We start from the raw sequence: 17,526 nt of genomic DNA on the forward strand, positions 1-17,526 counted from the left end.
GCGGAATGAACTTGTCAGGCTTCACAACAATTCGCGCGTGCTTCGACATCGCCCCAGCTTGCTCGCGGGTCTTTGGTGACAGCCATCGCCTCGAAAGCCTATCGCGAATCTGTTGGCGCCTAGGGATTCGCACCTACGGCTGTCACAAGGCCGCTCACGATGCGCTGTACACTCTACAGGCGCTTTTGCTGCTGTTCTGCTGGTATAAGGTAGAGAGCTAGACGCGCCATACAATCAGCTAGACTCGCCGTACGACCAGGAACTGCTCAGCGGTGAGCAAGATGAGAAGCAGAGGATTATGTGGGAACACCGGCTCGAGATCCTTCGATTTGTGGGCAGGGAGATGGGAAATGTACTTTGGACTGGTACTGCACGAGCTCGCCGGCGCGAAGAACAGAGACAGCAATATCTACGTTCCCTGCAAGATGCAAGACCTACAGACGTTAGAAGAGGCACAAAGCAAGACATTGGAGACGACACAGGAACAGACGCAGAGTACTCCTTAGATCATCTTTTCAGGCATTCATGACAACGCGAGGATGGGCGCGGTCGTCCTGAGGCCACATCTCAACCAAGCACTCAAATATTGAAGCCTCCATGGTGAGCCGCCTCGCAAAGCGCCACAGACCTGCAGTTCTTGCCGCCGCCGTCACAATACCAAGCTCTTCATCGGAGATAGACCGGTTGATATCGTCATATCTCTTTCCATGATCCTTCTTTCCCCTCGACTCCTTGCCAACATGCGCATCAGGCCTATACTGCTCCATGATGTTCACGAACACATCTTTGCCAACCGAATCCGCGAGCCAATTCACGATCTGCACGCCTTCTTGCTCCTTACCAGGCATGACAAGATGTCTGACCAGAACGCCCTTCTGCGCGATGCCATCTGCTGTGAAGCATAAATCGCCCACCTGCCTGTACATCTCCAAAATACTGTCCTTAGCCACATCTCTGTAACCTGTTGCCTTAAGCAGTCTTGTGCCTGTAGCTTCTTTCCAAACCTTGAAGTCGGGCAGGTAGATATCGACCAGACCATCCATCAGCTTCAGGCTCTCCAGCGAATCGTAGCTGCTCGTGTTGTACACGACCGGGACCTTCAAACCAAGGTCCCTTGCGGCCATGATCGCAAGCGCAACTTGAGGCACGACGTGCTCAGGCGTGACGAAATTGATATTGTGCACACCGCCTACCTCTTGCAATTTGATCATCCACTCCGCCAGCACTTCTGGTGTAACGTCAAACCCATTCCTCTGATGCGCGATGTCATGGTTCTGACAAAATACACAGCGCAGATTGCAGCCAGAGAAGAACACGGACCCAGATCCGCGGTGACCTTGCAAGCAGGGCTCCTCGCCGAAGTGTGGGGCGATCGTGCTGATCTTGACGGTGGAGGCCCCTATGAGACAGTGACCAGTGGTTTCATACCTGTTCACATTGCACGACCTCGGGCACAGATTGCATCGCCGGAGGTGGTCGTATGCAAGCGAACGCTTCTCTGCAACTTCGCTGGAGGAGAGAAGTTGATAGCGGGGCGTGTAGTCGTCCAGCAGGAATGGAGGGGCGAGGTGAAGGGCTCGGTATGGTAGATGAGGCCACGGCCTGCGGAGGATGTGGTTGCGCAGGCTCGGCCGAATGTATCTAGGTAGGATCGACATCGTGGTAGTAACAGCTCAGCGGCGCCGCCATCGTGTGGGCGTATGAACGTCTCGTCGATGTCGAACCTGTTACTGTTCTATAGGTGCTTGATCACGGGCGAGTGAGTGAGTTGAGAGACGTTCACATGCCGACCGTGACACGGCTAAAGTTCGGGCACCAGCGTCTTCAATCGCCCAGATTGCCTAGAAGGTGACACATCAAGAAATCTTTATACAGTCAGCGAAGGCACTCCATTGCGATGCTGATCTGCCGGAAAGACGCGAAGTGAGCCCAGAAACCAGAGTTTATATCGCAAGGTCTCGGCCAGACTGACGCTTGTGGCCGTTTAGCCTCTGAACCTGCTGAAGGCTGCGTTTCAGGCATTGTCACAAACCACCAGAGGGACTACCACAGTTGCTATAGCCCAGGACTCGCATATCGCTCACCAAATCGAAGATGAAGGCCATCATATGGGTGCCGGTCACCATTGCCATACTCGCTCGTGCACATCGTCGCAAGTCCCTCACACCGCTTGGCCTACTCGCAGCGGCCATCACAGCGGCAGTGCACGCCCTGCCTCATAGCCCTTTGCCATTTACGTTACTGGGTACATTCTTCATCATAGGCACGAGTGCCACGAAGGTCAAGCACGCCGAGAAAGCCAAGCTCACCCTGTCCGCGTCCGGCGGCTCCGGAGGCGAAGGTGCTCGGACACACGTCCAAGTTCTGGCCAATTCGGCGTGTGCAAGTGTTCTATGCTTGGTAGAATTCCTGATGCGTAAGGATCGAACCATTGGGCTGGGAGAGGAATGCCTCGCATTGCGTTCAAGCAACAGCCAGAATCCGTATCTGGACATCTGTCTCATGGGCGTTGTCGCAAACTATGCGGCTGTCGCGGCGGATACCTTTTCGTCTGAACTCGGCATACTGTCACGATCGAAGCCATTTCTGATCACCGACCTCCGACGGAAGGTGCCAAAAGGCACGAACGGTGGCATTACTCCCGCGGGTGTGGCGTACGGGCACCTGGGCGCGCTGGCGATTGCCGTGACCAGTGTTATGCTTCTGCCGTTTTGTGCTGAGTGGAGCTTCAATAGTCGAGCGCTGTTTGTAGCATGCGTGAGCGCTTGGGGTACTATTGGATCCCTGCTGGACTCGCTGCTAGGTGCTCGGCTGCAAGCGAGTGTCATCGATAGGCGGACTGGGAAGATAGTGGAGGGAGCCGGTGGCGCGAAGGTCAAGACGAGATCTGGTTCGGTGGCCATTGCAGATGGCAATCACGCCACAGGATCGCATGACACCGCCGCAAGGCAAAGGAAGGTGGGTGCAGGCACTGAAACGAAGTCGGCAGAAGCAAATGGTCACGACAGTAGGCTCATCAACAGCGGCAAAGATGTCTTGGACAACAACGGGATCAACATCTTGATGGCGGCGATCATGACCACTGGAGGCATAGTGCTGGGACAAATGGCGCGCGCTGTGGTGTGACACAGACACCTCTCAGCACATAGGAATCAACAAGACAATATGGGCCGAGACGATGCTGAAAATCTTGTCATTACTGCTCAGATTGCTGAGCTTACGAATGGCTACGTGTCCAATGTCGAAACCGTGCCTCCGGAGGATCGGGCCTTGCTGCCTCAGGTCTATATGTCTAGCTCCTTGTCCAAAAGGTCAAGCACATTACTTCGGTCGTCAAATTACCAATTTTTCGTTCGCTGTGCGCAAACCACACCAGCCCGACTCCCCAACGCCGCGCTAAGCAAAATTCATTTTGTCGTGTACGTTGTATGCGAATTGATACGCAAGATCATCGTCAAGCCAAGAGAGCCGCGATCAATGCTCCACAGATCAAGAGCAGCGGAGCTAATGAGAGGCAGGCAGACGAAGCGCTGCCAGTTGAATCGGCGCCTACGGCGTTTGAGGCGGTCCCGGTAGCGATGCTGTCACTGCTGGTACCGGTGGCCGCGGGATGTAGTGTCGTCGAAGCGAAGCCGATGCCATCAGGCCCTATGCTCACGCGCTCTCCGCCGATCGTTGTTATGACACTAGGCGAGTCTGTCGCAATACCATATCTGGTCCCGCTTATGTACACATCGCTGCCAGAAACCGTAAACGTGACTTGACCCACGCTCGAGATCACCGCTCCACTGGTAGCGATAGCTGGAAGGATTGTGGTGGTCGGGAGGGCTACACCAGACGGCCCAATCGAAATCCGCTGTCCGCTGATCGTCAGGACTGTCGAGAAATCGTCATCGATTCGGTAAGTCGTGCCAGCAACAACAGCTGTGGAGCCTGCCACTTCGACCACGACACCGGGTGCTACCGTGACGCGAGTAGGTGGGACACTTATGACATTTGCCTGCTGCGGCCGAAGAGGTTGGAAGCCGACGGTGGTCTCTGGTGCCGCAATCTCGGACTCGCGAACAACGAACTCGATACCACTTTGGGTGACAACTGCTTGTGATCCTGCAGCAGGAATGGGGACGGCCGAGGTACCGATTATTATTGAGGATGGGCGTACAGCGATGGGCACATTTGAGATCGAAGTCTGCGGCACAGGAACAGGGACGATGTTCGGACCTGGTCGGAGCTGCGTTGTTTCAGCTTCGGGAGGGTTGGGACCGCCGGCAGGCCTATTTGGATTTTCAGGACTGCTTGGGTTCGATGCCGGACTTCCCGGAGGATCTGCTGTTGGTTCCGCAGGAGCTGGAGCCTGGAATACAGGCGGTGACTCGATTGCCGAATTAGGTAGAACGGGCACAGGAGTCTTCTTGGTGACAATGACCGTGCTGGTATACGGCACATTCGAATAAGCTGTCGACTGAACAGGCGTGGGGACGACGCGTGTGCTACTGCCGTCAGCATCAGCGTGGGAGGGACCATCTCCTTCCGGTTGAGCGCCGGGGTGGGGCTTTCCAGGCTGGCCAGGCAAGATGCCATTGTCGTCCGTTTGCGCAGGAGCCTTGACGGTGGTGCCAGACGCTGAATTGCTTGCATCGGTGCCGTTTGCAAATGGTGCTGGGGAGAATGTGGGAAACGTGCTCGAGTCACTGCTCCGTGCAGCGTCCGTTATAGTTGTCAACATGGTTCCTTCTATGGTGAATCCGTCGGGGCCGATAGGAACAATGGTTGAACTGCATGCTTGTGGCGGCGTGATGAGTGTCTCGGTCTCTGTCATCGATGCGTTCGGCGCTGTGAGGGTCACACCGAACGTTTCCGTAAGAGTCACGTATACGGTGGGATATACAGAGCCATGATATGTGACAATATCGGCGCAAGACCCATTGGCAGATTCTCCATCACCAGGTGACGGCAACGTAGTCGCTATGGTTGATGTATCAGTCCTGCTGGTCGAAGTGATAGGCGCTTTCGAAGAGTCTGTACTGGAGGTCGACCGAGTGCTTGGGGTTGTCGCCGTGATAGCCTCAGGTGATTGCGTAGTTGTTGTGCTGACTAACGGGCTCGTCACGTTGCCGAAAGAGGTGTCGTTGTAGCCAGATGCCCTCCGTGCTAACCGCCACGGCATATTCTGAGCAGAGACCTGGGTCGCAAGCGCCAGCGTGATAATCAAGAATGGCTTCATCGAGGTGAATGCCATCGCGACTGATTCGGTCGTCAAGGTTGACCAAACAACATGATAACCTCCAGACGAGCGACAGACGCACTGAGAGTATACTCTGGATTCGTTGGATACGTTTTATGGCGGCTTCCGAGGACAGCTCTACCTTCGTGCGCGCTGGGAAATATTATTGAGTACTGTCGACGCCGATTAACAACGAGTGTCTGTATTTAGCGAATGTAGGGCGAAGACGTGCCGACGTGACACAGAACGCAGGCACCGAAATCTTGAGTTCAACGAGAGGATGGTAGCCAGTGCACCACAGAGAGATGTAGGCTTCGAAATGAAGAGACAAAGTGACACCGACAGCCAGGTAGGACGTTCAGACTTCAGCTCGTCTAGGCAAGCACATGCTGGAAGCCTGGAAGAGCCAGCAGAAGCGGGTTCCTCAAGGCATAATTTGCAGCGATGATGAGCCACTATCGGCCAGCAGGGACATGGGGAGCCCTCCAAACGGGCATCCGAATCCTCCAATTTGTCCTGGAGAACGAATCAAGGACTCGCATAGTGCCTGACCCAAGCCCGGGCCAACCATGCTATCAAGCAGATTAGACAGGGGTATGAAGATTTTAGCGAAAGCGATTTGTTTCCTGGATGCTCTATCCGGCGGGATAGTATCGGCATTGTCGTCGTTCAACGACTCGTGAATACACTGCTGGAACAACGACAAGCACTGAGAGCCCCGATATTCTGACGACAGCAATATTATTGAATACAGGCGACGAAAAACGGCTATCGCGGCCAGCCCCCAGGAAGTGAACTGCCGAGCAACATCAAAGTCCTTGGCCCCAATCCAATCGCTTCTGTCGATGTGCTCAGTATCGAAGACTTCAGGCACGTACGTGTTCAATTGGCTGGTACGTATACAACCTGGGCCTCGATCTGTTTCATCGCATCCTGCGCCAGTGTGTGTCTGTCGCTGCAATGCACCAAGGGTTCAGGCCACAGTACGGTAATCAGGCTCGATGTCCCTGATCATTATCGTACCAAACCTACCGTCGGTCGAGGCACGGAGAGACCGACGTATAGACGACGCGGATCGTCATTCGACGGCCTCGTTCGAATGCTCACTACCGCGGTTGAGCCTGCGTGCCACAACGATTTCAATATTGGCGTCAGAGGTTCTCAGAATCCCAGGTCGCTTGGATACCTGCAGATAAGTTCCGGCCACTCGGGTTGTTTCGTCCTGTGCGAATCGATACATTGAGTCTGCCAGCAGGAATCCCGTCACTGTCACTGAATGGCATGTGCCGCCGTCGGCCTTCACGAATAACAGTCCTCATGAAGCTGTGAGTCTGCTACTGTTTAGCTTTCAGGCATTCAATGCCACGAGCTTATGTTGTTAGTGTCGGATGGCGAGATTGTCCTTCAGTAGTTGCGGCAGATCTTCAATAAATTTGAAGGCCAACGGCCTCGCCTATTGGCTAGCCTCCATCGATCCCTAAAAGTTAGACATTGCCCCTCGCCGTGGCTGTAACAACTTGCTCCACGATATCGCTCGCACGGGGTGTTGCTGACAGGTACCGGTTACGGGCGAGACGGGCAAGGACCGCCCTATCCGCAGCCTTTCGAGGAGTCGAGGTTCCGAGAGATCGGCTGAACTGCCTCGCAGCAAGCTAGACTCGAAGCAGCGTCATGTCAGAGACCGCCAGCACACTGCATCTTGCTTGCTTGAGAATTTGCGCGAACCTCCCAGCATTCGTTTGTGCCTTCACACGCTGCTTCGATCCAGTGTCGAAAGCCCCAGTACACACGACGCTCGCTACAACATCTTCCTCGTATACGCTCGTTCAAGAACCGCGCGAATCGCACTTACGGCCACCGAGTCTTCGTTTTAGATGCGTTAGTAGTCGATACTGCGGTAATATAGAATGTCATAGCCTCTGCTGAGCAAGCCGAAGGGCATCCATCGGCACTAGACTCAGCGGATGCGAACCACCACAATGCGCTTGGATCTATTCGTTTGGACCGCGACAGTATACATTGGGCTCGCCAGTGCGGAGCCCGCGCCAATTGTATGCACGTCCTCCACAGAATACGTTGGGTACGATGGGCAATGGTCGCCGATCACTATCCGAGTCGGCGCTCCTGAGCAATGGCTCTCTGTTCTACCGAGTACGTTGTCGCAGGAGACCTGGGTCATGGGACTGTCGGCATGCGATGGTACCAGCGCATGTCAAGCTGCTAGAGGTGGTCTGTTCTCGTCGAACGGTTCCAGCACATTTCAGAGCCTGGGCCTGTATGAGCTAGGCGACAGTGCAGTTCTGGGCGATTCACAGGTCGGATACTATGGCTTAGACACTATCAGTCTGAACGATATGGCATTTGAGACAAACCAGATCATTGCCATCCTCAACACATCTTCTGTATGGGTTGGCGAAATCGGACTTGGCGTGCAACAAACACGCATCAATGGTTCGGAAACGAGGCTTCCACTCTTGTCGTCATTGGTGCAGAATAACAGCATGATTCCTAGTCATAGCTTCGGCTACACAGCTGGAGCGGCCTATCTGCTGAAAGGCGTTCCGGCGTCTTTGACACTGGGTGGCGTCGACCAAAACCGCTTCGACTCGAACAATCTAAATCTGACGCTGAGTTCTGATTATGCCCCAGTTCTGGCTGTCAATGCTATCAGCGTCGCGACTTCCTCAGAGGAGCTGCCTTCCACGTGGAACGCGAACCCCACAGCCCTGCTGGAGAAATCGGAAGCAGCGACGTTCACTGTCGATTCTTCCACCCCATTCCTATGGATGCCGCCAACCGTCTGCGAAAGAATTGCTGATGCACTCGGACTCTACTACAACGAGACACTGGAGCTATACTTCTACAATGACACCATTTCAACACCAGACGCGCTGGCGCAGCTGAACTTGACATTCACATTCGAAATCGGTAATCTACCAGGATCTACAGAGAATGTTGAGCTAGCTCTGTCGTATGGCGCATTTAACTTAGAACTTTCATATGGCTTTCCGGGCTTCGATGGCAACTTTACTTCCCCTAACGTGCCGTACTTCCCTTTACGCCGCGCATCCTCGGCGACGGAATACACTCTTGGGAGGGCATTTCTGCAAGAGACATACTTGGCTGTTGACTACGAGAGAAATACCTTCAGCCTTAGCCAGGCAGTGATCACAGAACAATCAGTGAACAATGTCGATCTTGCAGCAATCACACGCCCTAATAACAGCATTTTCCCAGGCCCAACGACATCCGAGAACTCCGGTTTATCAAGTGGAGCGAAGGCTGGTATTGGTGTCGGCGTCGCGATTGCCATCGTTGCGAGTCTTGTCCTGGTCTGGTGTCTTCTGAGGCGGAAAAGGCGTGCTTCCAGCAGCAATTCCCCGATTTTCGAGAAATCGAAAACAAGGAGGATTTTCTCCCGATCGCCGAAGTCACCAGGATCCAACACTACTGTCTCAGAACTCATTGGCGATAAACGCCAACCCACTGAACTGAATGCCGACAATACGACAACACGTTTTGAACTCCCTGCCAGCGCGGCAGTGGAAATGCCAGCAGCAGAAGTCTCTCCTGCTTTCTTCCAGAATCCAGACGGCCGCAATAACGTGGGGTCGCGTGGTGACCTTGGCCCACCAGCTGCAGGTAGAACTCAGGGCCAGCGACGCCACAGCAAGGAGGAAGAGGCTGAAGCTGCAAGGAGCGAGCGATCAGCTTCGCCGGTCCCTCCATACTCACCTGAACATGCCCAGCGGCTCAGTGACAGTGTCAGTCCCTACAGTGCACGTCACAGTCGAGGCTTTGGCACAGTCTCGTCAGGCGAGCCAGGTATCAGTCCAGTCGGCAACAGTTCTGGGAACCCGTCAGAACGCAACAGCAACTCAGCACCTAGTCCAGTGTCGCCCGACGTAACGTTTCATCGAGCTTTCTCACGCTTCACGCAAGGTAGCGAGCCGAGTTCTAATGAGAGCAGCTACGGCCAACACCTCACACCACATGCTCCGGACAGAGCTCCGTCAAGGTCGCCGAGTCGAGGTTCGAGGTTCGTTGAAGAAGGACTCGAGGACGCATCGGAAGCTCCTCCTTCGAGTTCTCGAAGCGCTCGGTTCAGTTGGGAGGAATAACATCCTGTCAACGGCCTATAACGATCTGACGAATGGTAATGACTGTAATCGACTGACAAGAGACATCTGTAGCAATGTAGCTGAATGATATCACGCACAAGCTTACTAGTATGTCTGTGAATTATCTTCACGATATCATATTCTACGTCTTGCTCGTATTTATGTCTGCAGTTCATAGAAAACATGGTTCTGGGGATGCTCTCGAGGTGAAAGCAAAAAGAGACGAGATTCGGAGCCCTGGAGTGTCTGTACTCCAAATGCCGTAACCGCCAAGGATTGACGACAGTACCTACCTAGAGGTGTCAGGTGGATTAATGCGCTCGTCTCGTTCCCTCTCAGTGCTGTTTGTAGTAGACTCTGCACGCACTTATGACGGCAAGAGGATGACATGTCGAAGATTGCCCTCGCAGAAGTGAGATTGCACTTATGGCCTTGACGAGCTGGAAATCATTTCCATTCTTCAGCACTTCGAAGGTTCCGGTCCCTGCTGATGAGGACGGCACGTATATCTTCGATGTGAGTACAGACGTGACTGCGTAACAAGACTGTTACTTACAATCTTAACAGAATGATGTTCGTTGCGTAGCATCGAGCACAGACAGCCTCGTTCTGGGAACAAACGATGGCTACGTGCGTGTTCTATCCAAAGCCTTCCGCATTTCGCAGACATTCAAGGCATCCGACCTTCCTATACCAGTCATTTACCTGCGAGCGATTCCAGACACCGCATTTCTCGTCACAATTTCCGAAGATCTGTCCAGTGACCCGTCATTGAAGGTTTGGGCACTCGACAGATTAGACAAGAAGACTGGACACCCGAAATGCCTATCTACAGTTGCGGTCCAGAATGGGAAGAGACTGTTTCCGGTGACAGCCTGTGTTGTGCTCGACGACCTCAGTCAAGTCGCTGTTGGCTTCGCAAATGGGTCAGTCACAGTCATACGCGGCGATCTGATCCACGACCGAGGAACCAAGCAGAGGACCGTGTTCGAATCTGAGGATCCCATCACAGCTCTTGCCGTACGCCAGGGCACGTTGAAAGTGCTTTACATCGCAAATACGGGAAGACTCTCAAGTATTGTCATCTCTGGCAAAGGGCAGGGCCAGGCAGTCCGTACGATCGATAATCGCGGCTGTGACGTTGGATGCATGACTCAGGATCCTGAGACGGAAGACATCGTTGTGGCGAGGAATGACGCCATCTACTACTACGGTCCGAATGGTAGAGGGCCATCGTATGCCTTCGAAGGACCCAAGACGAAAGTACTAATCTACAAAGATTACGTTGCTGTGATTTGTCCGCCACGCGTTGCACAACTGTCCAAGTCGAAGCAATTTCGACAGTTAGGTGGCGAGGAAGTGGACGACCTATTCACGACGAGTTCACTTACGCTATTGGACACTGACCTGAAATTTGTGGCTCACAACGAGTCTCTGTCTGCTCAAATTAAAGACGTGTTCGTTGTTTGGAACGAGCTATTTCTGCTTACAGCAGACGGCAAAGTTCTGCGGTACCAGGAGAAGACTCTGCAGCAAAAGTTAGAGATCCTATATCAGCGGAACCTTTACATCTATGCCATCAACCTCGCTCAGAAGAGCGGAGCGGACAAGATGCAGCAGAACATCATTTTCCGAAAGTATGGCGACTTCCTCTACCAGAAGGGAGACTACGATACAGCAATGCAGCAATATCTGAGAGCCATCGACAATACGGAGCCTTCGCAGGTCATTCGTAAGTTCCTCGATACTCAGCGGATACACAACCTTGTCGACTACCTGGAAGAACTACACGAGCACGACAAAGCCACAGCGGATCACACAACGCTACTCCTCAACTGCTATGCGAAGCTCAAGGACACCGAAAAATTGGACGCCTTCATCCGCACGCCTGGCGAACTCAAGTTCGATCTGGACACCGCCATAGCGATGTGTCGGCAAGGTGGCTACTCAGATCAAGCAGCTTATCTGGCAACCAAACATGGCGAGAATGAGCTCGTCATTGATATTCTGATCGAAGATTCCAAGAAGTACGCAGAGGCTCTGCAATACATTTGGCGACTGCCTGCAGACGCTGCTTTTCCGATGCTCATGAAGTACGCTCGTAGTCTGCTACATCATTGCCCGGACGAGACCTCGAGGCTGTTCATTGACTACTACACAGGCCGCTACGAACCCAAACAGGACGTACCTGCTGTGGAAGACGTGCAAGCTCAGAGTGGTGGAGGAGCTTCTCAATACCTGTCGGCCCTGTGGCAGGTGCCGTTTATGAGCCGGCAAGGGACTTCAGATTCCACGAAAGTGCAGTCGCCGCCGGACGCCAATGGTGCTGATGTCGCGGAGGAAGCCACGCCTGAGCCAACATATACCCCACCGAGACCAAGAACGGCCTTTTCTGCCTTCATCGACAGCCCGACTAAGTTTATCATTTTCCTCGAAGCATTGATGGAGCAGCCAAATCTGTCTTCCGCAGATCGATCCGATCTCGCGACTACTCTGTTCGAGATGTACCTCGATGCTTCACGAGACACACGAAATGCAGCTCAGAAATCCGCTTTGGAAGCGAAGGCCACGAAACTTATCGTTGGAGATGTTGGTAGCAGAAGCTCTACCAAATCGAGCATTGACACCTCCAATGTGTTACTACTCTCCTCACTTTCCAAGTTCCCAGCAGGAACTACTTTGGTGCGGGAACGAGCGAGCATGTATGCAGACATCTTTCGCTCCTACACATCCACGAAAGACACCCAAGGTGCGATATCGGCCCTTCGGAAATATGGGCCTGAGGATCTCAATTTGTATCCGCTAGCGTTGATCTACCTGTCCTCGTCGCCTGGTATACTAGCGGAGTCAGGGGTACGTGAAGAGCTTCAGACTGTCCTTCGAAGAATCGACCAGGAAAATCTTCTGGCGCCGCTACAGGTTGTTAAGATACTATCGCAGGGCGGAGCTGTCAATATTGGGATGGTCAAAGACTACTTGTCTGACAATCTCGCCCGGGAGCGGAAAGAGATACAGACAAATCGGCGTCTTGTTGAGTCATATCGAAAAGAAACGGATTCGAAGCGGGCAGAAATTGAAGACTTGGGTACCAAGCCGATGGTCTTCCAAGCCAGACGATGCTCTGCTTGCACGCGCAACCTGACGTTGCCCACTGTGCACTTCCTCTGTAAGCATTCGTTCCATCAGGAGTGCCTCAACAAGAACGCTGTGGGACAAGATGAGGACGACAAGGCTGAATGTCCCTTGTGCAAACCGGGTAACGACACGATTAAAGCAATTCGTCGACAGCAGGTCGAAAGCACAGAACAGCACGACTTGTTCAAAGCTGCACTCGGCCGGAGCACGAACCGCTTCGGCACAGTGAGCGAGTTTTTTGGCCGTGGAGTGATGGCTGTTCCAGTCAGTGAGTGATACTGACGCTCATGATGGAGGACTCGTTCCTAGAGGAAGCATAGCAGAAAGTTTGTCGAAAGGCTGCTCATCTGAAGTTGATCGAGCCCCAATACTATATTTACAGCATCCGAGCTACCCGGAAGGCCTTCGGACCTTTGGACTTGAGAAGGCACATCATATCTCGGCGCTCACGGCCTGTTGAGGTGCACCACAACGTCGCCCGAGTAGAAGTATGGTACACGCGCCGACGCGATGTATGTGCGATGACTACAGAGCACTAGCACGTGCCTGAATCAGGAACCCGAACATCCAGGTTACCGAGCATACGGGTCGTGACCCGAGCAACAAGGCACGGAGCTGAGGAAAATGTATGCAGACTGAGGACGACAAAGCATGTCTCTTCATGCACAGCTATGAGTCGTATGAACTGCGCCCTGATGCTGCGCAATTTGTGTTGCAATGGGCGTGGTTTTGGTGACAGCGGCAAATAGATCCGTAGGCAAGGATTTATCCGCCGCGTGCGGGAGTTGCGATTCCTCGCACAACACTGACTTTACTTTCGCTCTTGCGACCTCCCTTGGGCTGTACCCATTCAAGGCACGGTCATGATATGGCGAGACGGTGAAAAGGCTTGAATTACAGTCCATCGTATCGATCGAAACATCCGCGTAAGCAGTAGAAACTGCAAGAGAGCGTACCTAATCACCTGCATTTGCCTTGGAAATACTTTGCCCCATGCCGATGGCGTGGGGAGGGCACTAGTGGCAAGTGCGCCTCAATGGCCCGCCATCAACAAACTCCATATCGAAGAGCCTCTCTTTTCTCACATAACTACATACCTAACATTCTTACTCTTTTGACACATCGAATGACCTCTGCCTGTGATGACACAGCTGAGATGGTATGATATTTCTTTTACGTCTACCTAAAGTCAAGCAATACGCCTACCGCTGTCTGTGTCAGTCTAGCTGCCAATGCACAATAGTGCTTTACCCCACCAACTCTCTCTTGTCACACGGGCTCACATACATTTGGGCTTTCCAACATCGGTGAACGATCCATCTCGTGCTCGGAAGCGCCGAGGATAAACTCTGGTTGGCCTCATACATCGCCGCGAACATGAACGACACCGATCGCGCTATCGATGAGGTCTATCGCAAGATAGAGCGCGAGAAGGCTCTCATTAATGCCGCGAGTCACATGCGCACGTCCACTAATAATGCCACTGTCCAAGCTCGTGTCGACAGCAATATCCGGGACTCCCGTCGAAACATTGGATATCTGGAGGAAAAGCTACAAGAACTACAGCTGCGGAAGATCGGCAGGTCTGACGATGGTGGTCCGCCTCCACCTGCACATGGCGGACCAGGATATGGCGCTCAAGGTGGCAGAGGGGGTCCTCAGTCAGGCATGTACGGTCCAACACCGCCTCCGAAAGACGGTCAGCGGTATGGCAACGACAGAGGAGACTACGGCGATCCCGGACCTGGTGGCTACAGTCAAGGAGGAACCGGCATGATGCCTCCTCGAGCACCGTACGGTGACCCGCGGCAGTACAACACTCCTATTCCCAAGGCTCGTCCAAACTTCTCGAAACTCGGTATGTCAAGAACCTCTCTTTGTGCTCCATTTGCTGACCGTACCTTCAGATCTTATCAAATACGATACGCCGTACCTCGGGCCCAAGATTCAGCTTATGCTGTCGCAGTTAGAGTTCAAGCTCTCGGTCGAGAAGCAATACAAGGCTGGTATTGAGAAGATGGTCCGGCTGTATCAAGATGAGGGCGACCGAAAAAGCAGATCCGACGCCGAAGGCCGCCGGATCGAAAGTAACCAAAAGGTGCAACTGCTCAAGCAGGCTCTAAAAAAGTACACCGATCTTCATGTCGACATCGACACAGCTGAAGGCGACGATGATAGTCTAAACGCTCCAAACATGCGCAAGCCCTTGACAGGCCATCTCGAAATGAAAATCCACGCCATCAAAGATGTTGATCACGCATCAACATCACGATTTTCGCGAGGTCCAGAAACATTCATCATCGTCAAGGTAGAAGACAACGTCAAAGCAAAGACAAGAGCGAGCAGGAATGACCGTTGGATGGAGGAACACTTCAATATCGACATCGACAAAGCTAACGAGATCGAATTGACCGTGTACGATAAGGCAGGCGAACGACCAATTCCGATCGGGTTCCTCTGGGTCAGAATATCTGATATCGCCGAGGAAATGCGACGAAAGAAGATCGAATCGGAATTCCAGCAGCAGGGATGGGTCTCCGCCGATAAAATGGCCAATGGCGGTGGCAGCATGGGCTCTGGCGGCAAGCCAATGTCGGACTTCCAAGCACCACCGACAGCACCCTTCATGGCACCGGGAGACGCAGCTGGTGCCGGCACAATGTCTGGTATACCTCAACAAACGAACAGTCAAGTCCAGATCGAGACCTGGTTCTCACTGGAGCCGGCGGGTCGCATCCATCTTACCATGGCCTTCCAGAAGCAGACTGGAGCGCGACGACCGATGGATCTTGGCCTGAACCGTCAAGGTGCCGTCCGTCAAAAGAAAGAAGACGTCATCGAGAAGCAAGGTCACAAGTTCGTCAAGCAGCAATTCTACAACGTTATGCGCTGCGCGCTGTGTGGAGATTACCTCAAGTATTCGGCTGGCATGCAGTGTATGGATTGCAAGTACACTTGTCACACCAAATGCTATCCCAAGGTCGTCACGAAGTGCATTAGTAAGGCTTTATCCGAAGTCGATCCGGACGAAGAGAAGATCAACCACCGCATTCCCCATCGCTTCGAGAACTTTTCCAACATCGGTGCCAATTGGTGCTGTCATTGTGGCTATTTGCTACCATTAGGCGCAATAAAGCCAAGAAGTGTACTGAATGCGGTCTGACTTGTCATACACAATGTCAGCATCTGGTACCGGATTTTTGCGGTATGTCCATGATCGTGGCAAATGAGATCCTTGAGACTATCACACGAAACAAGGCCCACAACAAGAGCGCGTCGGTGAGCTCTGGCCTGAGCGCCAAGACGTTGCGACCACAGTCCGGTGCTCGACCTGGGCCACAGTCCCCGAATCAAAGCTTCATCTCGGATGGCTCGACGCTTACCCCTCAGCGAACACAGACATATGACGAGCCTCCCTCAGCGGCTGCTGTCTCTGCAGCTCAGAATATGTACGGCCAGACACAAACAGCGCCACAGTCACCTCGACATCAGAATCGGCCTCCTCAGGAGCGAACAACTTCTTCTGCTGCTATATCAGCAGCGGCAGCGGCAGCCGCTGGACGACCGACTTCGCAGCCATATGACCGAGCGACCTCGGATTATGGTCCCACGAAGCCTCAAGATCGATATGCCAACGCTCGTCCGCCGGCAGCAGAGATGAACCCTCCTGCACATGCTTCCTACGATCCCCGAGCCTACGACCAATACAACAGACAGCAGCAGCATGTTCAGCAACAACAAATGCAGCAACAGCCAACGCCCATTTCGCCGGCACCACAACAGCGACCTCAGCCTCCGCCACAGCAGCCATCATATACGCCCTCGCCAGCTCTGGCACAGCAAGCACCTCCCCAACAGCAACAGCCTCGAACACAGCCTCAGCAACAGCAGCAAGTTGCCAAGAAGGATCAGGGTCTTCCTCAGGGACGGGGACCAGGTCCTCGGATTGGACTCGACCATTTCAACTTTCTCGCTGTTCTTGGCAAAGGTAATTTCGGAAAAGTCATGTTGGCTGAGGCCAAGAATTCGAAGAAATTATACGCCATCAAAGTACTCAAGAAGGAATTCATTATTGAGAACGATGAGGTGGAGTCGACCAAATCGGAAAAGCGGGTCTTCCAGATCGCAAACAAGGAACGCCATCCTTTCCTACTCAACCTGCACGCCTGCTTCCAAACCGAAACCCGTGTCTACTTCGTTATGGAGTACATCTCCGGCGGTGATCTCATGTTACACATCCAACGCGGCCAATTCGGACTGAAGCGTGCTCAATTCTATGCTGCCGAAGTCTGCCTTGCGCTAAAGTACTTCCACGAGAATGGTGTTATCTACAGAGATCTGAAGCTCGACAACATTCTCCTTACGCTTGATGGTCACATCAAGATTGGTGATTATGGTCTGTGCAAGGAAAACATGTGGTTTGGCTCCACTACTTCAACATTCTGCGGCACGCCGGAGTTTATGGCCCCCGAGATCTTGCTAGACAAGAAGTACGGCCGCGCTGTCGACTGGTGGGCATTTGGTGTTTTGATCTACCAGATGCTGCTCCAGCAGTCGCCCTTCCGTGGCGAGGACGAGGATGAGATCTACGATGCGATCCTGGCAGACGAACCACTGTATCCGATTCACATGCCTAGGGACTCGGTGTCGATACTACAGAAGCTGCTGACTCGTGAACCTGATTTACGGCTAGGGAGCGGTCCGGGCGATGCGCAGGAGATAATGAGCCATGCATTTTTCAAAGGAGTCAACTGGGACGATGTATACAACAAGCGATTACCAACCCCTTTCAAGCCAGCCATCAAGGACGCAAAAGATACCAGCAACTTCGATCAGGAGTTTACCAGCGTCACGCCGGTGCTGACCCCGGTGCAGAGTGGTAAGTCTTTTCCCTGAGCAGGCTTTATGAAAGTTGAACATGCTAACACTTTACTGTAGTGCTCTCGCCCGCCCACCAAGAAGAATTCAGAGGCTTCTCGTACTCGGCCGAGGATATTTGAGTGGAATTCTCCCGGAAGAAAACGAAAGCATGCCATGACAGATCAA

General features: G+C 53.1%; 7 protein-coding genes across 7 annotated transcripts; 5 read left to right on the forward strand and 2 right to left on the reverse strand.

Annotated features, from left to right (window-relative positions):
• Positions 1–515: 515 nt before the first annotated feature.
• AB675_4150 (uncharacterized protein) lies at positions 516–1,658 on the reverse strand (the record flags this gene model as incomplete). Its single annotated transcript, XM_018144267.1, has 1 exon — positions 516–1,658. The coding sequence occupies one exon, from the start codon at positions 1,656–1,658 to the stop codon at positions 516–518; it is 1,143 nt and encodes a 380-aa protein (XP_017998489.1).
• A 436-nt stretch (positions 1,659–2,094) lies between these two features.
• On the forward strand, positions 2,095–3,126 carry AB675_4151 (Transmembrane protein 19; the record flags this gene model as incomplete). Its single annotated transcript, XM_018144268.1, has 1 exon — positions 2,095–3,126. One exon carries the CDS (start codon positions 2,095–2,097, stop codon positions 3,124–3,126), a length of 1,032 nt encoding a protein of 343 aa, XP_017998458.1.
• A 328-nt stretch (positions 3,127–3,454) lies between these two features.
• Positions 3,455–5,239, reverse strand: AB675_4152 (uncharacterized protein; the record flags this gene model as incomplete). The annotated part of the gene is made up of 1 exon (XM_018144269.1): positions 3,455–5,239. The coding sequence occupies one exon, from the start codon at positions 5,237–5,239 to the stop codon at positions 3,455–3,457; it is 1,785 nt and encodes a 594-aa protein (XP_017998431.1).
• A 1,964-nt stretch (positions 5,240–7,203) lies between these two features.
• AB675_4153 (uncharacterized protein) lies at positions 7,204–9,345 on the forward strand (the record flags this gene model as incomplete). The annotated part of the gene is made up of 1 exon (XM_018144270.1): positions 7,204–9,345. The coding sequence occupies one exon, from the start codon at positions 7,204–7,206 to the stop codon at positions 9,343–9,345; it is 2,142 nt and encodes a 713-aa protein (XP_017998627.1).
• A 426-nt stretch (positions 9,346–9,771) lies between these two features.
• On the forward strand, positions 9,772–12,756 carry AB675_4154 (uncharacterized protein; the record flags this gene model as incomplete). The annotated part of the gene is made up of 2 exons (XM_018144271.1): positions 9,772–9,861; positions 9,913–12,756. 2 exons carry the CDS (start codon positions 9,772–9,774, stop codon positions 12,754–12,756), a joined length of 2,934 nt encoding a protein of 977 aa, XP_017998604.1.
• Positions 12,757–13,857: 1,101 nt separating this feature from the next.
• AB675_4155 (Protein kinase C-like protein) lies at positions 13,858–15,643 on the forward strand (the record flags this gene model as incomplete). The annotated part of the gene is made up of 2 exons (XM_018144272.1): positions 13,858–14,338; positions 14,388–15,643. The coding sequence occupies 2 exons, from the start codon at positions 13,858–13,860 to the stop codon at positions 15,641–15,643; spliced, it is 1,737 nt and encodes a 578-aa protein (XP_017998570.1).
• Positions 15,644–15,687: 44 nt separating this feature from the next.
• Positions 15,688–17,480, forward strand: AB675_4156 (Protein kinase C-like protein; the record flags this gene model as incomplete). Its single annotated transcript, XM_018144273.1, has 2 exons — positions 15,688–17,359; positions 17,419–17,480. The coding sequence occupies 2 exons, from the start codon at positions 15,688–15,690 to the stop codon at positions 17,478–17,480; spliced, it is 1,734 nt and encodes a 577-aa protein (XP_017998547.1).
• Between the last annotated feature and the right edge of the window lie 46 nt (positions 17,481–17,526).

The sequence above is a fragment of the Cyphellophora attinorum genome, assembly GCF_001299255.1.
Source record: "Cyphellophora attinorum strain CBS 131958 chromosome Unknown Contig18, whole genome shotgun sequence".
NCBI lineage: Eukaryota > Fungi > Ascomycota > Eurotiomycetes > Chaetothyriales > Cyphellophoraceae > Cyphellophora > Cyphellophora attinorum.